The 25,930-nt window shown below is 32.9% G+C and overlaps 1 protein-coding gene across 1 annotated transcript; it reads right to left on the reverse strand.

Moving 5' to 3' along the window:
• Positions 1-988: 988 nt before the first annotated feature.
• LOC137396754 (uncharacterized) lies at positions 989-25,930 on the reverse strand. The gene is made up of 10 exons (XM_068083065.1): positions 25,489-25,930; positions 23,280-23,438; positions 17,504-17,658; positions 14,108-14,225; positions 12,540-12,728; positions 11,702-11,866; positions 7,761-7,927; positions 6,000-6,117; positions 4,497-4,685; positions 989-1,265 (listed from the first exon to the last, which is right to left on the reverse strand). The coding sequence occupies exons 1-10, from the start codon at positions 25,913-25,915 to the stop codon at positions 1,252-1,254; spliced, it is 1,701 nt and encodes a 566-aa protein (XP_067939166.1). The 5' UTR covers positions 25,916-25,930; the 3' UTR covers positions 989-1,251.

Genomic DNA, 25,930 nt, shown 5'->3' on the forward strand with positions numbered 1-25,930 from the left:
GTAACAGAAATTATTTTGTCCTTACTTCGCATTTGCGCCAATGCATAGCTGAAGATACGTTTATCTAAGGTTAAGTGACAGTAATTATCTGTCTCACACTCTACGTATATCGGTGGCTATGCTACACCTAGCATACATTTCTCCATGTTAAAGTAACAGTAATTATTTCTCCCTTATTCTTCATGTGTGCCTATTATCTAAAAGATATTTTTCTCCAAGATAAAAAAACAGTAGTTACCTGTCATTCACTATAAATTTGTACTTATGCATCAACAAGCTTGATTTGGTCTTCAGGGTAAATCAGAATCAAATCTAAATATTTTCTCTGAGTTAACAAGCCGGTAATTATTTTTTCTTTTCTCTACATTTGTGCTTATGCATCGCCAAGCCTTATACCTGTAATTTTTATGTATGTGAAGTAGTGTTATTACTACAATTGCCGCTCAGTGTCAAGTTTGAAGCTACGGTTGAGAATTGATACTGTCAGATGTTTCAAGAGACACTACTCCGTCATCAATGTATATCTAAGTATATAGCAGTGTATGTGAGCCAATATTTAGTTTCGAGCAGTAAATTACATTTACAGTAATTACATCTCAAATAATCTGTATCTTTCAAATAAGATCCAAGAATTGACAGCAAATATATTGCTAGCAAATTTGGTTGATTTTCCACTGGACTAGCAAATTTAGTTGATTTTCCGCTGAACAGATTTCTCTCTCTCTTTTTCTCAATATGTTTACACGCATACATGTCGTATCGTAGCAAAGATAGCCACAGAGACCGCTATTAGTGGATGTAATCTGACTTGCTATTCGCTGGCCAAACTTTACATATTTATTTATTTTTGATCTTTTGAGTTATGAAACACTTATTTATCTCTTCAGCTTAGCAGAACCTTTTGAATGTTCTAAAAAATATTTCAATGCTGACTCGCAAACAGCAGAATAATGAATAAAACAGTTATACTAAATACATGTAGTCCATTTCAAACTTTCTGAGGGAAAAGTTTATTGAAAAATGATTTTCATTTTGTAATATAATCAGATCGTAGCAAAAATGATCACTAGGTTTTATAAACATGAAATATGTTATGGCAGCAGAAACTTCTTACAGCAAGTAAAATGATTGCAAAAAAATTGCAAATGAGTGAAAGATTGAAAATAAACAAAGGAAAAAACTACATAGGACTGTGCAAGGTTGATGAAGTTGCTCCAATTGTCTTTGCACCAATATTTCTTTAAAATGACTTTAGTCAGTGGACTCTGTAAGCAGGCAACAGAATAATCCTATATTAAAATTGTAGCATTAAATAGCTTATGTTTCATTTGCAGCACTGTATATGTTAGGTTTTTCTCTAGCAACTAAACATAAATTTACTGATGGACTAAACTGCAGCAACACGACAACAAAATTGAATCTTTGAAATTTTAAAATGATTACCTAGGCAGAGGTGTGTCTGAGTTATTATCAGTTTAATTACTAAAATGCAGTCTTTTAATTATATAAATTAACAACAGCTAAGCAGATTTTGGTTTTTGAAAAAGAAAATAACCATTTATTGAAGTTGAAGAACAACATAAGGCATGTCATTTTCAATACAAATGAGATAAAATTGTTTTTTTTAGTCTTATGTAATAGATTGACTTTTCAGCTCTTTCAAACTTTTTTGAAATAGAAATGGAAACAATTTAGCCTTAGATGCAGCTTTTTATCAACAGTGGTATTGGTCAATATGATCAACACAAACCTGAAAAACTGGTTTTCAAAGATGGTGGATTGAATTTTAAACAGTATTGTTTGTTGACATTCGTAAAGGTAATCGCAACCATATGCAACAAACATTACAATTTCATGAATGTTGAAAATGCTTTGGCTTAAAAAAAGTCTAAGCCGCAGTGACAATTTTCACTTTGGGAATCCATTGTGTACTGTACAAAATGCCTCATTTGTATTGAAAATGGTGCAAACTGTCACATATATGTTTATTATGGAAAAATTTCTAGTTCTGTATGACAGAAGAACTGCTAATACCTCACTTGTTCCAATTATGACTATATACTTTCATAAAACTTTACTCCTTAACAGAGTTTTGAAACACGTGTAGAAGTGGTACTCAGCTCTAGAGGTGCCTGTTAGTTGCTAGATTGGTGAGAATTACCTCTGAATGTCTTTTCGTACTTGTATTAAACAAACAGATGCACTGAGCATCAATAATTGGCATTCAGTTTTCAAGTTTTGTTTAAAACAAAAATAGCAAAGTTCCACCCATAAAAATGTTCACGTATTATAAAATGGAGCAAATAATAAATGCTTCTATCTATCATTTTTTACGTCATCGATTCGTTTGCACACTCGCTCAGCCGTGAAACTGCTGCCGTATTTGTAGCAAACGATTGTCATTTTCTTATTTAATAGTCTTTTTTGATGTTGCTTTGATATTATAATAAAAAATGGTAAAAACAAGCATCGTTTGCAAAAATTAAGGGCAGAAGCTTCGTTTTTTCAACGATAAAAGTTGTTTACATAGATGGCAGACACCAATAGACTGACATCATAAAAGAACAAAGAATTGCATAAAGATAAACTTACACAAAATTTTAGTTGATTGTATTGGTATATCTTAATGAAATCATTGGTATTTTTTAGAATTCGTGCTTTTGACTGATGTTTGAGATTGTGTGATTGCCACAATGTTTCTAAATTAAATCGACAATCATGATTGCTATTAGAACGTTCAAATCAGAGAAGGAATTTCGTGACTATTATATTTGCTAAGAGACCGACCGAATAGATATGCTCAAGGCCGCAACTTTGAACACAATAGTTAATATAAATTATAACAGCGATAATGAGCAGTGACGTTATTTTGAAAGAGATTTATTCTGAGCGCTTTAACCACTATCAAGTTTTTCCGGTTTAATCTTGGAACATCCTGGCGGTCGGATTCCTTCAAACACCAAAACCAGTGACTAATGATAAAAAAATATTTATACTCTTTTAACTAAACCTACTAAAATAATTTTATTTAAGTGTGTCTTTAACTTTTTCACTACCGCAAGCCAATGTATCGGCTAAGGGTTATCTTCTCGTTGTGGCCGGAAGCCTATACATCAGCTTTTAGTGCATTAGTTTATTTATAATTACTCAGCTTTCACTTCAGATGGACCAATAAGATCTGGTCTCCTTGAAAACAAGTTTTTTGCTAACGATATAGGCTAATCAGCAGGCCTCTCACTAGTGGCTCACCGATTGTCAAACAAAAAGTTCACCGTGGAAAAAACCTGACGAGCAAGAATATCACAATCATTTACAGCGGTGGAAGCTTTAAACTGTCTTAGCGGTTGGGATTCTAGTAACTCTATATTGAGTGTTTCTGACTCTTCTAGTACATGTATTTCATGTAAAAAACTGTAATATTAACCAAATATTATGGTGACAGTCAAAGTATGGCTACCGAAGTTGCTGGCAAAATACTGTTTGTAAAATTTTTAAAGTTGTTTTTGCTTTTTAGTGAAGATAATTTTATAATTTTATTTATGTCCTAATAAGGTATTTTCTTTTAACAACTAGTTTTTTAAATTAGGTGAATATCTTCATTCTTTCTCAAGTTCTTACAAATTAGTGACGCTATGCCAACACTTGCCTGAATAAAAAACTTCGGTCAAAGCTACAAATAAATTTGGTAGTTGAAGAGTTAAAGCAAGTTTTGGCTTCTTTGTAGCCAGAGCACACGGTAAGCTGTTGGTGTATTTAAAACTAAAACAAGCTTTCCGTTAATGAAGAATTCCTATACAGCTGCTTTGCTAAAATGGTTTATCATCACCAGGCAGCTCGAAATGAAGATGTGAGGAAGCAGACTTTATATAACCATACGTCAAACAAGATCTCTGCAGCAAAGATTAACAAATTATAACTTTATAGGAAATTATGTACAGTAGGTTTCACTTTTTAATAGGTTAAACATTCAATTGTGCAATTTTGTTGTTTATGTTTACTACTATGAGATATATTATGAACACTAGTATCACTGTTATTATCATTATTCAATTTGCACTTTGCAGTTTTGATTTAATGACAAACTTGCAACCATCCTGTTGCTGAGAATATTCGTCAAAATTTAGACATTGAGCAATTTGCTCACATTGGTGGATCAGCTTCAAATTTTAAATTGTTTAGGTAAAGTAACACAAAGTGATCTTTTAATTTAATTAGATCCTATGTACATTAGAGACTGCATTTAATCAGATGAAACATAATTTCAATTTCAGATAATAGTTTATCACTTCATGAAACTGCTTTTATCTTTGATCTATCCCATATAGTATAATTTATGGATTCAGCTGTGTTTCTACAAAACCACCTGTTTTGGTTTGCAATAATTAAGATGAAGAGTTCACAACAATACTCTTATTTTAACAGCAAAGTAGAAACCAAAGCGCCTTGTTTATAGTTTGTTTGATTTAGTTTTTGTTCCATTTGTTTCTCAATCTCACCTTGACATGAAGGAAAGGCTTGAACTGCTGTTACCATGGTTCCCCGTTGCTCCAATGTATCATCTGATACCACATTCCCTTTAGTTCCACAAGTTTTTATATTTATCTGCTGGTGAGTCATCTCATAGTCCCAAATATTGAACCCCGCCAGTTTTCCTGTTGCAACTTGGTTGATGTCAAGAGCTCCGCCTGTAATTTATAGTACAGTAGACTTCGCCATATGAGATTGATTCATTCCTGTTTTGGCTTTGTAAGGTAAAAATGCCACGTAGAGGTATTTAGAAATCCATAATACTTATCCAATGCAAACTCCCTGATAAAACATCAATCATTTATACACATTAGAAATTAGTGAAAAATAGTATGCTAACCTTAGTAACTATAGTTATATACACTACCTTAAGTGTAATTAGTTTATTTAGCGTATTTATACTTGTTATTATCCGCAATGAAATAAAACATTACAATGCACTATGAGCAGTACTAATTATAGAGAGTTATTACCTCTGAGGCAGACATATAATGTAAAAATTGAATTTAACTTAATTACATTTAGTCACTAAACACACAATTAGAACTAAATTTTAGTATAAATTTGGTAAGCTAAAATTTAAATTCGTAGCGGTGCGAAATTTTATCCCCTTATCTGTTTCTTGTTTCATTTTTGATATAGATTATAACGAGTATCGCTGAACTGAGAGAGCAGTAGCATCATATCACTTATAGACGTTGCGGGAAGAATTTTGGTGAATAGCATATTTTCCGACGTTTGAAATTATAGTTTAAATAGCTACTCCAATGTATTCAACAAATTGACTGCTAAACTTGTACTTTGAGAAAAAATTGTAATGATGCCAAATGGCAAAAGTATGCCGCTTGATAGATACAAAAAACTATGTGTTTGATGTCGGAAGGCAAAAAAAAGTTATAAAACAGGGACATAACCATTGATGAAATGTAATTACAATACAGTTTCAACCATTATTTAAGAGATATGATGACAGTTCTTAATTTTCATTTAATGTGTTTGCTGAAAGAAAGTAAAATTAATACCACTGGAAGAAAACTTTAAGTAGATGTACCATATTGATCATTTATTCACTGCCGAATGCAAGCAAATGTATTTAAAAATAAAACAGTAACATGGACCACATGACCTTTTATATCTATCTCAACTATTCATAATTTTTTTAGCACTAGTTTTTAAATGCTGCAATATTTATAAAATATTAAATAGGCCACCAGATAAACACCGTAGCACTGTTTTGAAGCAATACATCACGCGCTAAACTGGTCATAGAAATAAATTGGTAAGAAATGGAAAACTGCGTATAATAATTAATTGAAAAAAGGTAAAATAGTTACTCTAGTGCTTTAGTTAATATATATTGCGGCAAATTAATCTCATATGCTTACTAAATTTTAAAATTTTCATAATACAATTATAAACTGCTGTAATACTAGCAATCAAAATAAACTGGAAAAATGTTGACAAGCTCTTACCAAATGAGTCTTGTTCCTGTAAAAGCACCATGTTACCTCTAGAGCGTATTGATTTGTTTGTAACTTCTACGGAAGAGATAAGATCTAGGTTTCCATCTCCTTCTCTATCCGTGTACCACTGTGAGAAAGCAGCAAAATACAGTAAATATTTCTATGAAACAAAACTTACTAGGACAATAATAATTACAACGGATAACTATTATTAAGAGCTTTAGACAAGTTTTGTATTAAATTTTTAATAATAATTATTGAGAATGAAGCTATTTTAATTATACAATTTCATTACACAAAGCTCTAAACTGCATTCAAATAACTATTGAGTCATCTCAAAACATAATCACCTCCATAAATTTTGTGACAAGCAAAATTAATAAGATAGTGTTAAAGATGAATTTGCGCAAAAGCTTAGTAGATTTTACCCGAAAGTATCGGTATTATTTTATTATCTCTGATTGTTTTCATACTGGAGGTGGTCAGACTGTCAGGATGTTTCAAGAATATTATTGACTAAATTTGATTGAGGTTAATACACTTAGATTAAAATGCTACAATGCAATATCTCATGCAAATTATTGTAATATGAACAAAACCACAATGAACTAGACTGATACGAAATAGCATATGAGCACTAGTGTTACTCATTTCACATGCATAAGAGTGTCAAATTTTAGGGCCTTTCATATTCTCCAAATTAAGTGGAACACCTTTCATAAAGCAAGTAATTTTACTTCACTCTCCTATACACTTATCATATACATTTAGCATCTTTGAAAAAACTTTGCTTAGCTTACTTCCTTGCAGCTTGTTTATAACTATAAATTTGGTAGCTTTCTCCTTTTTGTCAGCACTTTATAGCTGGGGAGGTTGGAGATTGTTATTTTTAACAAATGGAAATAATTGAGGCGTGGTAGATGCGCTGCATTTCTTACATTGGTTGTCAAAGCTTACGATTTCTCTAATTGTTCCATCATGACAGTAATAGCGAAGTACTTCAAACTTTAACTAAAGTAATGTTGTTTACTGAACTTATCTTATCTCAAACACTAAATGAGCCTAATATTTTCATATCTAATAATATTCTTGCTATGGCAAGCACTATTTTCTGCGCATAGTATTTAGAAATGTTATTGGCATAAAAGGCCTGTTTTTTTGGTTTGGCTTAGTGAGCTTATTGTTGTGTGTGCGGTATTGTCGGTGTCAGTTGCTGGCATGGTCTTTGTCGAGTTTCATTTGCATGATCGTCTTGCCCTTTGGTCTTGTTGACTGACTCATCGCAGTTGGTGGCTATGAATGAGTACAGTTAAGTCAAATTGGTCATATTTCCTTAGCGGTACACATTAGATTATGCATAAGGTAACGTAATGTTAATTTGAAGTATGGTTATGAGAATTGATCAGAGATACAAAAATCGGTATCATTTAAATTTGAGTGATTTGAACCATAATAATACTATGTTTCAATTTAACTTTGGCTCAGAATTTCATCTTTCAACTCACAATTTAGTTCAACTAGTTAATTTTTTGTTTTCAGTCTTTTATGTGTCAGTGTTATCTGTGAATGAAAGAGTATGATGCCAATAACTCAATTAAAATCTCGTCATTACACCTGCACGCTTTCATCACACAACAATCCACCTTGAGAGTTTTAAAAGTTTTGTTTTAAAACTTCACAATTCGGTTTATCATTTTTAAAAACCAACTTTGTTATTGAAATAATGTATTTTGTTCACATTGTCTTGTTACTCAATAATATCTACTTTACCTTGAACATACCTCCTGCTTTCCATGTAAAGCAGTGTTTATGCCAGAATTCCCACAATTTGGACATATCATCAGTCTCTACCAAGTCTAATTTCATAGAAATATCGTGAATCTCAATGATTAATTCTTCTCTTGAAGTCCATCCAACAAGGAACTCGTTGGATTTACCTGCAAAGAATATTGAATATTAAAGTTGTTGCAATTGTAATACATCTAGTGCAATGTGATATTTTTATCATAGTCCAATTTTTTTCGGAAAATTTTAACATGCCAAGTGGTTGATGCAGTAGTTCTAAGTAACAATTTTTTATAATCTATCTGACAACTTTTTCTGATCTGGGTTACAAATATACATTTTATAACTGAACAAAAGTTGGTCCAGTGCAATTCCTGTAACTTAAAAAACCGGTTAGGTTTTAAGGGAATCCAGAGAAAAGCTGCTACAAAAATTTTAACCCAAAACTAAAATGTTTAAAACAAATACAAAGAAATAGTTCTTTATTTATTACTAATATATGTAGTTTTTTTTTAAAGTTTGATTGTTACTTTTGCATAGGATGCAGTTTTACAATTGCTTTATGCATGCCTAATGTTATGATTGATACCTAGTAGCTTCGTTCCTTTTCCTTAACAAAATGAGAAGCTCTACACAGTATTCATAGAATTTACAAAAGCCTCTGATAATATAATTGCGTAAGATAGTCTCTAGATTGTGCTACAAAAATCCTGATGCACATTGAAAGTAACTGATCTGATAAGAACACTACAGAGTAGATGCAGACACGAGTGGTTCAAAGTAATAACCCATCAAAGATTTTGCGGTAACAAATGGAATCAGGCAGTGCTGTGTCCTAGTCCCCACAATGTTTTCTATTTTTACGTTTGTTTTCCACTACATTTTTAAGCATGGATCCAAACGCTAGTGCTACCTATGGCAAGATTTAGTAGAGACTTATGAAAAACGAGTATTTTTCAGTCAGGGAGAAGTTTAAAAGAATCAAGCAGTGGTTCAATCAACTCTCTTACATAGTGCAGATGGTAACGGTGCATCTTAAGTCAGTACAACCCGTATACAACGCATGCGCAACGCGCATGCAAGGCACTTGCATGCACAAACATTGCAGATAAAATGCCGAGACAAGTAATTAACATCGCAAGCGCCACAACGTGACACTGTTAACACATTAATATTATTAATAAAACTAATGTGTAATAATAATAACAATAGTAGTAATGATATTATATTGTTATGTAATATTCTATTTATAGTCTGTTAATAAAACAGGTCTAAAACATTCCACAAAGTATTATATTTATTATCAATAGACCGTTGTGATGATAGCTTATGCGCATTTTATCCACAATGTTTGTGCATTGCAAGCGCATTGTATGTGCGTTGAGCATGCATTGTATGCGCGTTGTACTGACCTAAGATGCACTGTTACCGCGCAAAGACCCGCACTATTTATTAAGCCACAGTAAAGAAACTACATGTTGTGATGACAAAACACTTGAAAGACATCATAAACTTCAAGTGGCAAAACAGCATAATAAATGTTTAAATACTAAAATGGCAAGGCCTATCTTCAATGGATGACATCCTTATTGAAAAAAGTTAAAGAACAGTTTTGGAACAGAACCAGCACAATAATGGAACAAAATCCGATTCACCTCAGCTGCTATACAAAGAAGGATATGGATGTAAACGCAATTAAAGAAGGTCCAGATAGGTCTATAATAAAGGTGTAGCTATGAAAAACTTGAAATGGAGGTAGATCAATACAAATTCACGACAGACGACTGCTTGTAAACAACCTGATTGTGGTACAAGCAATAAAAAAAAGGTTTAACAATTTATTAAAGAGTAAGAAACCAATCTTAATTTAAGCAAATAAGCAAACACTCTGATTATGCAAAAAAAACTTCATCAACTGTTTGCTAGGAGGGGATGCAGTGCTAGTTGCACATAGCAATTTTTCACCACATATTATTATATTCATCCAATTATAGCTTATAACTTTTAGCTAGTAGCATTTCACTATTTTATTTACTGTATTTTTTATTTACTTGTGCCAGCATTTGTCTGTGTTTAATCACTCTATGCATACTGACTGCATAGCTGTGGTTTACTGCCTGGAGTTGGCTCTTCTTGATCTAATTGATATTTTGAAAGGATTTTTTTTCCATGTTCCATGCAATGCTTTATTTATAAAGAGAGCTCGAACCAAAACAATTCTCCATATCAATTTGTGTATAAATACTATGAACCTTGTATTACTAGACAATCAACGTTTGAATCACACAGTTGAATTAACTGAGCTTCTCAGAGCTTCTGCACAGTTAATTTTAAATGTCACGCAGAATTAACTGAGTGATAACAAGAATTAACTGAGTACCTCATTGCAGCTTGAGACAAATTTGCTTTTTATGGACAGTTATAAGTAACTGAAGATGATTATTTTGTAACAACTTCAGACAAGTTAGTTCTAGGTTGAACTTGTAAAATGCACTACTTTTGTTTTTATTATATGTTAGCATAAATCTTTTTGTGATATTAGTGTGTTCAAGGATCTTAGAATAAGAACCGGCATTGTATCTGCATGACTTGGTGTAATCTCTGGCTTGCCTGTTTAGCATGATAGTTCTAGTGCTCCAACACTACATGTAGTAGTTGAAACTGGTCTGACTGTTGACTACATGAGTTTCTGTTTGCCTGACTTCTGTTTGCTTGTTTTCTGTTTGCCTGGTACTAACAAAAAAACTAATGTTCACCTAGTTCCTTCACAAGAAAATAGTAATGTTCTGCGAGTTGCTCTCACATTGTATAGACAACTCCCGCTCTTGCCCTGTACATTGCAATATTCAGTTATAACTTGAACTACTTTCATTGGTTGAGAGAATACTATCTTTTTAATACTAAATGGTTAAATACTGCCAATCTTAAAATTATATTTTATTACAAACAATCTGATGTAAGTTTCCCTGTGCCCATCAACTGTAAACTACAATATCTTTTGTAATTTTATCTCTTTATTTATCCTTATCGTTACTTTCTTCTTAGGTAATTGATATTCTTTTTGTGCAAGAATTATTACCTTAGCATTGTGAACACAGAGTGTTTTTAAACTAAAAGCCTTTTTATTTCTCTCATGTCATCTTTTCAAATAAAATGTTTAGCTTCAATAAAGATACCGTTGCTATGAACCATTTTTTTGAGAAACAAACTTGTGTATTCGTTCTGAGAAGTTTACCCTTTAAACTTTGGCTGTTCATGTCAATGTGTGTCAGTAACCCTGGATAATTATTCCGATAATAGAAAGCTTTTAGACTTATAATAAATATATCTAATTATGCTCATAATGCAATGGTATTTGGTAAAATACTAGTAAATAAATTTTGACAGTGCACACCAAACGCCACCGAAGAGAATAAAATGCGTTTCAAAGTTTTTGGGCTAAAATTATAAAATTTCGTACGATTTCAAAAACCCAAAAATCTTTACAGTAGCATCATATCCATTGAGTTCACAATCATCATTGTTTCATTACTTAAAATACCCTAGAAGAATATGGTTAGTACTATATAGTTCTTAATCTGTATAGTAATAACTCATGACCTACCAACAAACAAGTCACATTGATTTTTTTGGGGCTGTCGATCCATACAAAACTGTTATTATAATGAAGGAATGAGATGAAGATATTCTAAAATGGTTAAAATGGAAGTAAAACCTTTGCTCCAACCTCTGCAAAAGAATGAATTAGATTGGCTTATGCTGTTGTGTAGAAGCAACATTTGTAAACAGAGCCATAGGAATGCCGGTAATCCAGTCATTAAGATTTCTGGCACATCCTATGCAATGCCAAAATACTGGCTGTTACAGTTTGAAAAATTAAAAATAAAATAAAAATTGAAATGCATGGACAACTTTTTGTCACAAACCTTGAGTAGCAATACTGATGAGGTAGATATTACGTCTGGATGTACCCTCAGCGCTGTTATACCAGAAGCAAGCTGTTAGCTCACTAAGTCCTGGCAGCTCACTCTGATAGAGATAGTCTAATATAGACTGATTCTGAGTGTACACGGTTAAATCATTTGATTCTTCTGTAACAAAGATAAGTTTTTACTATATTTAGCTGTTTTTGTGGCACACCCGAGCAGGTGGTTGAAGCATTCTTTACATTTTCAAGTGCCGTTTTTGGCTGTAACATAAATATTAGTTAAGAACAGACCCGAGAAAATATCGCTGACAAAAACCAGTGGTATTTCACTGGGTGCAGAACTATTTGCATTTGCATTGATTAAATCTTTTAAACTGAGAATATTGAAGTTACATAAGTAAAGTATATAGCATATGTAGTAAACAGCAGCACAACATCTAAAAATTCATTCTTTGCATTCATTTATTGCAAAATTCATTTAAAAATGCATTCGTTCAAGTAAACGAATCAAAGAGGATAAAAGCGTTTGGGACGAATTTACAATTTTTTTTCAGCAAAATTACTTTCAACTTGTAATTCAGGTGCTTTCAGGTACTGATAACTCAACCTAATTTCTAGATAATTTTCGCTAGACATGGGCAGACGTCTAAGATAAACTGCAAAATCACATCATAGGTCAAGATATACACAAAGCAGCATGAAAGCTGTTGTGATTCTTGTTAAGAAGCGTAACCGTAGCTGACCACTTTTTACTATGTTATTCAGGCTTTTTCATATATTTCCACAATCTAAAGTTATTATGATAAAAAGTCTTTAAGAAAAAATGGTCAATTCACCGTTACATGCAGGAAATGTGGCTGTGGTCATTCCTTCAGTTTTGTCTTTCTGCAATGTGTCCCATGATGCAATGTTTCCTTTGTATCCACATGTTCTTCTATTGATCTGAGCGACGCTCATTTCAAAGTCCCACATATTGAACTCCGCTATCTTACCAGTGACTGTCTGTCTGATGTCAAAATTTCCACCTAAAATGAATTAAAAAGTGAAACTATTACCAAAAATTTTCCAACACATATATCAATAAAGCTCTAATGTTATATACAGCCCATATGTATTGTCTAATTTATGAAATAAGAAGATGATGTAGCGCTGGTAGATAAGTAATTGAAACATCAACCAGGAGAAGAAAACTCTTATTTACAATCTTTAGGAGCTTTTATTATTTGTACAAATGTAAGAGTGCTGACTTACTTGATTATTACCCCAATTCACATGTTTTACACAGAGTCTGTATGTATATATACACTCTAGGTAATTAATTATTCAGACACGAAATATGCATAAATACAACATTACTATATAATCCCATTGCCTGGACCATCTTTATTACATGATCTTCAAGTAAACACTTTGTATTTATAGAAGTAAATAAACAAGTATTGTAACTAATATGTAGTTTGCATGAGGCCAGGCAGAATAACTAGTTCCCGAAAGTTTGACTAACAACATAATATTGCGCTGACTTTTCCAATGAATGTCTAAACTACTGAGTAACCACAGTAGGTGAGACAATCACTGAGGGTGAATTATAACACCGTTATAAAAAAAATTTTGAAAATAAAACTACCTTGTTCAGTTAGCAAGGCATTGAAAAAGTATTAATACTTAAACCTGTTTTCTGCCACTAAGTTTTTATGGTGCGCATGAAGTGGACTTGGAGTTGTGTGCTCGTTCAGCTTCCATGTGATAAGCGCTTCAATGTACACTACTGCCAGCTCTTTGTTAAGAAAGCTAAGGCAAAAAAAGACTGCATTGCTAATTACTGACTAATACGTCAATAACTAGTGGCACAGGCTTGCCACTCTTAGCAGCATTTGGCACATTAACACCTGCCCAAGTTGAAATGTAAATGACTGAAGAATGAAAAATATTTGAAATGGATTAGCTTGTGCAGCATTTTCTTGTGCATCATTTGCAAGAGTTGTTACCATTATGCAAGCACAAAACATTTAATGAAAGTTCATGAGTAACCAAACTTCCTTGACTTGCAGATTATTACCATTTTCATCTTGCAGATGACTTGCGAATTGATGCAGACATTCGTATCTTGAATGTCATTGACATATTGTGTGTGGGTACTGCTGATTTCTAGCAGCTATGATTATCTTATAGATGACCATGCAACTCTGCATCAAGCTACATATATTGAGTTATTAGCAATGCAACTGGTTGCGAGGTTGTTAAAATGCAACTAGGTGAAGATCAAGTCAGCATAGCAATGTTGAAATCGATTATTTGTGTGAGACTTAAGGATTTTTACGACTTTCCTTTTATAAAAAGCCTTAACTTCCAAAAGATGGTTCTGATGACTAAGAAAAACAATGACTAAAATAGATTGTTGTACCCATTCTGTCTTGTTCCTGGAGTAGAGTCATGTAGCCTCCATAAGAGATAGTTTGTGATGGTGCAGTTGCAGTTGATATGAGTTCCATCAAGCCATGATTCTGTGGACTGGTGTACCACTATCAATATTAAATAAATAATATTAAATAAGTATATGATAGTACTATCAATCCGTAGTGAGTTGTCTCTTGTCATAATAAAAAAGTCAGAAAATGCTTCAGCAAAGACCTGTACACATTATCAATCAAATCAACAATTAGCTCGGCGATGGGCCACATCGAATAGTTCCTATATCATCATTTTGTGAAGCGCACCCAGCGGATGATACAATGAATTTCCAACATTTTGAACATTTGATTCTGAAAAACGCAACCGTTAACATCTTGACTAAATAGTTATTAATGGCATTAGATCCAACTTCAGTTGTTGTTCATATCAAAGTCAAGTGTCATTCCGCAAACTAGCAGTTTCTGTGATCTTGCGTGGATATACGTGAAGATAGCAAAAAGACTCGCAATATCCAAAATGCAACTCTATTGCTTGTTGGTAAGAGGTCAGTGAAAGTTAATCACATATAGTTTATACATCTTATTGTTGATGATGGTCTATTGAGCAGCTACATGATGATTTGAGCAAGCATGTGCACGGTCCTTTACGCTACCAAAAGTGATAGATAATAAACTGCTCAATATACTACATAGAAGAGAAAAGCCATCAAATATCTTGTTAGAATTTGGTATGCAAAACTTTTATTTTTCTGACCAAAGAAAATTTGCGTAAAACACTGTTAGCTCACTTTTGGCAAGCCTGTTTTTAACGGCTTTGATTACCCTTACAAGTTAGAAAACCAAAAGGCTGCTGTCGGTACTCAAAGCTAAAAAAACAGCTAGCTTAAAATAACGAGATGAGACAACGTCTGATACAGACAAGACACATCAGGTGCTTTCAGATCAAAAGCTTTTGGCAAAAGCAAAAAAGTTTATAGCTCATATGTCATTTGAGATTGCTCTGCAAAATACCTTGACTATAAAATTAAAAAGAAGCTGTTTATTAGGTACAACTATATAATAAAATATAGTGCAGTAAAATACGTTACAATTTCGGATGAGATATTATACAATATGATCATTATGAGACTATACAATAATATATAGTACAACAAAATACAACATAAAGCAATGCAAAACAAAGATGCACATTACAAAACAATAATATACAAAATATTACAGCAACATATAATACAATGCCACCCTTTATGATACAGTAAAATATGATACACTGCAATACAAATTACACATAAGATAACTCCAATGCAAGACTGCAATAGCAACCAAAATGGCAATGCAATGAAATAAAACATAATAAAATGCAAAGAATAATAATGCAATGTATTGTAATTAATTGTGATGAAATGAATTGCAGTGCAATACATTGCAAAAAACATTGCAATACAGTGCTATACATTGTCATATATTGCCATGTAATACAATACAACCTAAGATGATTCTATATATTCTGATGCTAAACATTACATCACAATTCAAAATGATATATTATGATTCAATACCAAACAGTTCAATAAAATGAAATTTGAAATGTTGCAATACAAGCCTATCCAATGTGATATGATACATGATAAAATAACATTCGATACGATCCAACACGATGCGATTAACTACCATATAATATAAATCAGTACTAGAAAATCCATTACAAAGACTTCAACCCAATAAAAGTGGGACCCAACAGATAGTAAAGTAGCACAACAGACTACTATACAATACAATAGTTCAGAATGGAAAATGATACAGTACAATTCAATGCAATAGATTGTGGTATGATACAATAAAAAGGCAAACAATGCCATACAACACAATGAGATATATTATATTATATATATAATATTATATCATACTAAACGGTTTTATACCAGACTATTTCATGCACCACAATAGAATAAAACTCAATAAAAGATATTATAGTAAAATGAAAAGTGATACTCTACAATACCATGCGGTAATATAAACTCGAAAGTATGACATAATGAAACCCACCTTAGTACTATATGATGCACTAACATGCGCTTGTATCTAATATGATATATTACATTTTAGTACAATAGATGCTAACTCTATGCAACCCATAACAAGTTAATACAGAGAATACAACAGAATAAACTAACGTGCAGCACAATGCAGTATGACAAAGTCCAATACAATTGGATGCAAAGAAAAACATACAATGCAAACTGATGCCAAAATATGCAGTTTTTTTATACGGTGTTTGCATTTTTTTGTATTTTTATTAATGCAAATTAACACAGAACACTGCATAACCATATTAAAATGCAAAAAAATTCAAAAATATGTAAACTGACCCAAAAAAACCACAAATTCATGCCAAACTGCACAAATCATTGCGAAAAAATGCCAATCAATGTTATGAAAAAAATGCACAACCAAACACGCCATACAATGCCATACAATGCAATGCAATGCCATACCATCCTAGACAGCACCATACAACCCCATAAAATGTGGTACCACACTGTACATCACTGTCAAGTACCATACGACACAGTGTAATGCTTTGAATTGCTGTACATTACCATACAATGCCATATAGTGCTGCACAACACTGTAGATTGTTGTAAATTGCTATACTATATTGTGCAACAGAGTGAAATGCTATAAAACACCGTATAATGCTGTCAAACGTTGTAAGACACCGAACAATGCCACACAACAACATGCAATGCCATACCACTCCACAAATCGCTGAACAATGCCGGAAACGTGACACAACTCTATACAACGCTATACAGTGCCCTGCATATCATACAGTGCTATACAATGCTAGATAATGCCAGGTAGCGCATTAAAATGCTATGCTTTACAATACAATAAAAATTTTAGAGATTAAAATGCAATGAATGCAATACAACGAGATGCGATGAACTGGAATGAAATAAATGAATTGCAATGAATATCCTTTTTGTTTCGCATTACAGTTCAATATAGTTAATTGCTTTGCATTGCAATTCAATATGATATATTGCACTGCACAGAAAAGTTTCAATGTATTTCAATGTATCACAATGTTTTCCTACACAACACAATGTATTACATTGTAATGCCCTCGTCTAATGAGCATTATTAAATATACTTTACAAACATTATCTGGTAAACTACTTTAAAGGTCATGAATCAGATTGTCTCTGTAAGCGCTTACACTGGTAACTTACTTTTTGATGTACGATACATGTACAGGTTACCAATATTTTTTGATTTGCAATTTTTAATTTGCAAATCAACTGCTGCTGTAATATTCCTCTTCATTTGAATGACTCTGAAATTGGCTTTAATAAGTGTACCTGCAGCCTTTTCTGTTAACTTACCTTCACTTTATCTCCTGCCTTCCACGTAAAACAGTGTTTATTCCAGCCCACCCACATCTCATCAGCACTCTTATTAGCAAGAAAAGCTTCTTCTCCAATAATCCATACAGCTAGATCACCATTACTAGACCACCCAACATGGAGTTCATCTTTGTCTACAAAAATAGATTTTTGATATAGAAATAGAATTTTGATATACATCATGGACTTTACCACTTTATGGAGACAATTTCTATTTATCGCAATACCTCACAGTTTATGACAAGTTCAGGTTTTAGTCAAAAAAATTATATAAAGGACTTTCAATACAATCATGATTAATAATTAAACAGAAACAAAGTCGAGAGAGTTGACCAACTTTATGTGGTCCGAACTGCAGTGATTAGTAACAGAGAGGACAATAATCTGCTCACAAGTATTCACTTCCTTTTTTAAAGCTAACAAATATGCGTTTGAGCCTACATAAGTACAGGCATGCCGCTACATTAGTTACCATAAAATATCTATTGGAATGCCATAGTGCTTTTTTACTTAACCTTTTCCCAGCAGTGTCATTTCACTAGAAGTGACGTCGGAATAGAGCGTGGTGTTGTATTTTTCAAAGAATTCGTCAGATTTTTGGTAAAGTAAACTTAAACCTGAATGATGCCTATATTTTGTACCCTCTTTGGAGCGGATCATCATAAAGCATTTTTTGATGCATGGAATTTGCTAAGTTTGCTCCATTTTTTTGCAAAACTCGAATAGATTTGCATTGGAAGCGAAAATATATTTCTAGCTGTTGATATATACTGCTTGCAGTAAATCTGCAATGAAAATATAGCCGGTGCAACGCTTTGCTCTTTGTTGGAATTTTAAAATTTTTATTTCATTAAAAATTTAAAGGCATATTTTCATTGTATGATTATATTTAACGATGCGGCATAAAATCTCGTTGTACTCATTGATATGTTTGCTAGAATCCAAAGCTGGTCAAAACCGGCTTCTTAGTAGTAGAAGAATATTTATGAGCATCGATCCATTGCAAGCCGAGTTATGATCACCAAAATAATGCTGTCAAATAATATGCTATAATTCTGCATATTTATAAGTTATGTAATATTCCATCAAATGCTACAAATATATATTCAAAAGCAAGTTACATAAAAAACCATGCTTGTAATACATTTGCAAACAGAAATTAACTTTTTTAAACCAAAATATTCGCTTCGTTTGATCATTCAGTTGTGTTCCGATTGTTGCTTTCATTTAGAGTGATCTCTTCTTCTGGCTGTTCATTTCTTTCCATAAGGTCTTCTGACCTCAAATATTTTTTGCACTGCTAAACTAGTCAGTATTAGCATCAAAGTTTTTTTTCAGCAGATCAAAATCTTTGTGTGCTTGATTTCGCACAAATAATGATACACTTTTAGCCGCAGGAACATTAAGCACAACTTTTAACCTAAAAGTAGTCGTTCATATACTATCTTAAATGTAAACCATGTTTAAAATATGTTGAAGTGTCAGAATTGCTTGGAACAAAAATACTGCTAACTTTATCCAATTATTAACTATGTTATGATATTGCTTTCAATTATAACGGAAACAAAATACATGTAGCTTGAAAGCTGGAAAACAGGCTTTGATACGAACAGAACAAAAACAAGAATTAATCACTATGTAATGATGTATTGGTATTGATATGATTTTGTGAACACTTTTTTAATGATCACTCTCTATTACGACTTTATAAAGACTTTATAAGAGTGTCAAAGTGGTGATCGAATGGAAATGGGGTTCAACTAAAGGGTGGCGCTCTATTTTTCAACCATTAACCTATAGTGGCAGTCAAATAGAGCTGACAGTCGCTTTTCAACTCATGTTTCGTCTACTTATTGCATCAACTCAACCACGTTGACTTACGTATGAGTAGTTTCTTTGAGTTTTCGTTATTGCTGCAACCAACATTACAAAATAGCAACATAATTTACTCCTTGCTATACAGTTATTATTTCAGAGTCACATGACCAATGGTCTTTTTTATGATGATGATGATGAACTTTTTATCGATTTGAATAGGAAAAAGCTTCTATTTGAAGACAAGATAAATTTGTGATACTAACAGCATAGATAATGTAATTAGAAGTAAGAAAATGATACTGCAGGTTATTTTAACCATAAACCATAATAAAATAAACAAAAAGTTAACTATCTCGTTATCGTCGAATGAGCAATCCATCGTATGACAAAGAAGTTGGGAACAAGTCTATGTAGAGGCAAGGTAACATTTGCTGATATTTTTACTTGTTGTAAGACAAGCTTGTCTAGGTATTATCAATTTAAAGTCATTGGCAGCAAGCGTTTTTGTGAAGTTTCATGGTAGTCTCACTGTAAATGTCTTCGCACAACTTTAGCAAATGGCGGCAAATCCAGTTGGATTTACCACTTTTATGATTTAGAATGGAAGAGACTCCAAATCCCATTGAAGCATAAAAACCTTACATTTATCGGCCATGTAAAAGCAAGCTAATTTAATAAAGGCTTACTACAATAAAAAAGTTCTTTTATTAAAATGAGATTATAAATAAAAAAAAAGTTACATGTATAGTTCCTGTCTATACAACTCTGCAGTTATGTGAGGTGATTAGCTAATGAAACATGCAAAGATCTTGCCCCAACTCTTTAGCCACTGTTTAAAGCTGCTAAACTTTTTTATTCATCAGTTTAGGAAAACCAAAAACTAGAAAAGAAAAAAGTGAGTTGCCATTAAATTCAAAAATTATTCATGCTAGTCAGGAAACTAATGATATAAAAGTACCGTTCATGTAGTACCATAAAATTTCGAAGATTAAAGTCAGGCAGTAAATTTTGAGCACTTGACTGCTTACCAGTTGCTGGTAAAAGTAGAATAACTTGTGCAGTGATGATAGGATACCACCATAATAAGGGAAACCACAAGGCCTAACGCTGCAATATCATAGTCTAAATAACAGGGACTAAGATATTATTGTCTAGACACCTACCACTAGTATTTTGAATTGTTTTTAATAATCTCATACGCAATCTCTGTTTACCGCTAGAAGACAACACACACACTCCAAAGTCATCCAAGAGTATTTTAGTATTTTTTGAAATTTTTTTAAAAATGGCAACATTTATACATGATTAAGTGAATGAACACAATCATTTTAATACTGTCAACCGTATATATGTTCTATTAAATGTGTGGATACGAAAATAAAATCAATTTTTCCCTTAACAATAAAGGTAATAAAGAGACATATAACTATTACATGCAAAGCCTAAAGACCTCCCAGTACAATACATATTATCTAGTGACATTCAATTATAAAATGTAAAGCTCAACACCTCCCAGTACAATAAATATAATATATTAGCATAAAACTATTATAATATGTATATAATAGCTCCAAGACCTCCTAGTAAAACAGATATAATGTAGTGTTGTACAATTATAAAATTTATGGCCTCAAGACTTCCTAGTACATAAGATATAATGCAGCTGCATGCAAATGTAATTTATACAGTTCAAAGACCGACTTCTGTCATAAATGTAGTATAGAGACATACAACTATAACTGCCTAAAGAAAGTCTATAGCCTAAAGACTTATCAAAACAATTTATACTATAATAAGAGCGATGTACGTTTATCCAAAAACTTGCCACAAGTGTTAGGAATATGTTGCCTCACGTTGAGCTCAAGTTAATCAAGTTAAACCGAGTTGAACCTATTTACATTCCTACACTTTAACCACCACACTATTACAGAAAGGATTGTATTTGTACTTAAACAAAATGAAACAATTACCTGCATGTGTTGAGCAAATAAAAATATGTTAACAACCCATCCTTAGCATAGTTTTTTATCGCAATTTATTGCTTGCAAATAAAAAGTTGTGCTAGACCCTTTACCGCTACACATTTTTACTAATTTTAGATCTAAGGACTTTGAACGGATGTCCTTTAACAATAATACTTGTTATAATGGTTATTAATATTTTATTAGTAATAATAATGCCTTAAAATAAGATAATATTGATAAATTGTCCAACTCAGAGCCTTTTCAAAAATGGTCGATTGAGTCTTTGTTCTTATTCTGCAACGATGTTGATGTATCTGTTCCTGGGATTAGCTAATGTAAAATTTTATGATGAATGATTTAGTATGAATTTTTTATATACCGTGTGGTTCAATAATTATAACAATTTATACACACCCTTAACAAATATTTGGTTTATCGAATTAAAGAAAAATGCTAAAAAATATTGCCTCACTCAATAGTTGAACCCGGATACCTGAGTGAGACGCAATTACACTACCATTACACTAATCAGGATTTTCAAATACTAACTACACATAATAATCTCTCAAAGGGCGCGAAGCTGGCAAGCATACTGTCCTTCATAATAGAAGCATACTATGAAGCAATATACAGCATCATATAGTAAACATTGCAACATTGACACTGCTCCACCAGCAACAACTGTCCCTATAATTAGGTTAGGTTAATCATAATACCGGACCAGGTATTATATATGCTCTACATCAGGGGTTCCCAACCTGGGGTACAAGTACCCCTAGGGGTACATTTTAGAAATCTAGGGGGTACAATACAAGTTATAAGCTTAATAAATTTTTGGTTTAGTTGGCTCTAATTATCAATAACTTTGCTGAAACCACTGCTATAGAGCTATAATTGGTATCATTTTAAAGCCAACTAGTTGTGCCACTCAGACAAACTTAGGCAATCATCAGCCCTAAACACAAGGTTGTTTAATCAATTATGTCAAGATTGCGATGCAGATCATGAAAACCTCCTTTACTACACAGAAGTGAGATGGCTTTCTAAAAGCAATGTCCTGAATCGATTTGTGGGGCTGATTGATGAGATTGCAGCTTTCTTTGCTACACAGGCTTCTGAGAAAGCTTCAAGATTCAGTGAGAAGTTAAGGACTTCAGAATGGAAATGGAAAGCTGCATATCTGAGAAATATCTTCTTAAGATTAAACACTGTCAACACATCCCTTCAAGGGAACTCTACCACTATAATCAACTTTACAGACAAGCTTAGAGCATTCATCATGAAACTAGACATGTGGAGAAAGTCAATGCTGGATCATTTGATATGTTTGATAGCTTGTCAGAAGTATTGCCTTCACATGATTCAATTTCATTCATGAAAGATCTGGTTGCAGACCAACTCTCTCAGCTGGCTTGCTAGTTTCAACAATATTTGCCTGATTTAAATGACACAGATTTGAAGTTGGCTAGAAACCCATTTAAGTTAAATGTAGCTGATATTGATAGTGACATGCAAAAAGAGTTGATTGACCTTCTCAATGACCCTGGTGCACATGATAGATTTGAAGATGGCGTTCTTAGCAAGTTCTGGTGCTCATTAATAACATCCTACCCAAAGCTTTCAGAGGTAGCTTTAAAAGTGTTGCTCATATTTCCTAGTAGTTATAAATGTGAGCAAGAGTTTTCCTCACTTTTTTGCATGAAAAGCAAATATCGCTCACATGTAGAGTTTACATGATGACATCCTTCCATAACTAGTACGTGTAGAATAGAAAAGTACAACTGTAGCACCCATAACCTTGACACTAGCTACCAGGATAAACTTATTATAAGTATCACCATGACACATACTGCTATAGAAATAATGTCTGATAGAGACCTGCTCTCATACAAGTATAACACGTAAAACCACTACACCGATAAGTATACCTGTCCGCTTCAAGATGCTCACACACCAAAAATGTAGACCCTAACCTGGTAAGGCTATGTTGACAAGGTAATCATTCTTTCGATCATCTTCCCTTTCTCCATAGAACCGGAAACACATGGTCATTTCTGTCATGTCTGGCATATTCTCTTGATAAAGGTATTTGCTAGTGGTCAGTTCTTGCTCATAAACTGGCAACGTACGAGCTGTAATAAAAATTTCCAATCACTTTAATTACCAAAAATGACTATACAGAAGATTATTCAAAATATATTCTGAATTGCCTTCTCTTTCTCTATACTTGCTAGAAAAAATGTTTTAGCTGCCTTTCCTGTTTAATTGAATTGAAATTTAAGCTACTTTACAGGTAAAGTTAATCAACCAAGTTAGAGAAGAAGTCAAAGGCAGACATGTTTGGTTGATAGTGATAATGAAAGTGTTGGTACTATAAAACAGTAGTAATATTAGAGTCATAGTAATAACAGCTTGGAGCAATAGTTATAGTGATAGCGTTAGCTGCAGTAATAACAATAGCAACAGTGACAGCAATAGCAGCAACAATAGAGATAGTAATGGCAATGGTATCAGCATTAGAGCTAATATTATCAGTGATTTTAGCTAGTATCATCAGGTAAAGTCATCAATACTAGTAGGGTAATGATATCTATAGTGATGGTGAGAGTTGTACTGTAGATATGGTGTAAAGACTCTGCTGGATCCTTTACTGATCTGCCAATAACCAAACCACTTACAGTATGAATAGCAAAAAATACATTTTCCCAAGTATATAAATAAATACAGTTGGCTTCTGCATGGCAAAGCCTGTACAAGCCCCTGTTATCTTTGGAGGGCCGAGTCTTCATTTTGGCTTCAGCACGGTAGGTTAGGCGCAAAGGCTCTCCCTTGCCCTGTGCCCTGCTGTCTTCTGCTTCCATATTAGTTATATAAATAGCCAGATAAGGCAGGAATAATTTTACTAGCTACTTCAAGTAAAAATAAAACTTCATTCCTTTGCATTTTTCTAAATGAGTTTCAAAAACTTCCGACAATTTTCAAAATGCATGGTATAATATTTCAAGCAAGCACCGATTAAGTATTAAAAATCGATTTTGTTCTATAATGAGCTTTTCAACAATTGAGCATTTTTGTTGGTGATTTTTTTGCGTATTTTGTTTATTCTACTTGTGTTAAGCAGCATCAGCTTAAGCTTTTAAGATCAAAAATCTTAATCAGTACTTTATAATACAAAAACTTGAAACCCGATAAATAAAATTTATTTGTGTACATGCGTTTAATAGCAGACTCAATTTATTCCCTTGCCCTGAAGCTGAAATGTAAATTTCAATATAGATTTGAGAATATTGAAATACTCTGTTGGTCATTTGATGTAAGTAAATGGTGTATAGTTGCTTTTATTGGTCTACACTACTAAAATTTACTGCTAATTGTAAAACAGTTACAGTGGACCCTACCATAAAACACTAAATCATTCTGGTGTTCGAATCATAAGGTGAAAATGTTGTATAAAGATACAAAAGAACCTATATTAATTCTCTAATGCAAACTCAACTCCGGTAAGAGCATCAAAAATTTATATACTTAAATTATACGTTTAAAATTTGTAGGAAAATAGTATAGTAACCTTAATAATTATAGTTACCTATTTAATTATTAAGATCTGTAATAAATTGTAGCATTACTATGTACAGTACTGCATGTAGCTCTTACTTTTTAGACAGACATAGTGGCTAACACCAGTATTAAACATACCTGACAGCAATGCCCTCGGTACACCAAAACTTTTTTATGCCACATAACGTGACATAAACTTTGAATTTAACTTCAATGAAGTTAGTTTACTAAACACACACTCACTAAAACCTGAATTTTATCATCATACTAAGTTTTAATTTAATTTTCCCTCTGTCTTATTTTATAGTAACTATCTGTTTCTAGTTTAGCACTTGTTGCATTGTTTTAATCATAACTTTCAGCCCACCTTATTAATACTTTTTTCAAACTAATTCAACAAAAGTGACTCAGCAAAGCTGTTCAAATTTGCATGTCAGATAGACATTGTTCTTGATGTCATATGACAAGAAACATGCTGTAGCAATTAACCGAAAAAATTTATATCCCACTTCGACAGGCGAAAAAACTGTAAGTCAAGGACCCTGTAACTCGAAGGTTTATCATGGTATATTAGGTGTATAAGCTAGCATGAAGATATTTTGGATCTTAGTTAAAAAAACATACTGTTATAGCCCTGTCTGTCATGCAATTGGTTGGTTGAGTTCTTCTTCTGCTTCTCAGTCTCGATGAAGCCCTCTATCGCAACATAGGTATCATTTCTTTCATCCATCCATATTTCTTGAGCATTTATTCTTTCATTTAGCTCTTCGTACATTTGATTTAGCAGCTCCAATTTTTCTTCTTGTTGACCTTTTACAGCTGCTGGTTGTTTCGCAGTAAATATAATTATCCATAAGGCTACAATAAGCCAGACAACATGAAGTCCCAAAGAAACAAGTGTCCAGCGAGTTCTAGTGGGTCTCTGAGGCAGTTTTCGTCCATTGAATGCTGGCTCTCGAGCTCTTGGCAAAGGCGGATTGTCATTCTGCTTGACATCGATGACATCTATGTACTCTTCATCGTCACTAACGTCTCCTATGTACCTCGGCATGGCAGCAAAGCTAAT

This window comes from Watersipora subatra, chromosome 5, assembly GCF_963576615.1.
Source record: "Watersipora subatra chromosome 5, tzWatSuba1.1, whole genome shotgun sequence".
Lineage (NCBI taxonomy): Eukaryota > Metazoa > Bryozoa > Gymnolaemata > Cheilostomatida > Watersiporidae > Watersipora > Watersipora subatra.

What these genes read in the sequence shown, in the direction of transcription:
- LOC137396754 (XM_068083065.1), bottom strand. Translation starts at nt 25,915, where the DNA reads ATGCCGAGGTACATAGGAGACGTTAGTGACGATGAAGAGTACATAGAT. An exon ending in TGACAGACAGGGCTATAACA is followed by an intron (nt 23,439 to 25,488) that starts GTATGTTTTTTT and finishes TTTTTATTACAG; the next exon opens with CTCGTACGTTGCCAGTTTAT. An exon ending in AAGCAGGAGGTATGTTCAAG is followed by an intron (nt 6,118 to 7,760) that starts GTAAAGTAGATA and finishes GCTTTCTCACAG; the next exon opens with TGGTACACGGATAGAGAAGG.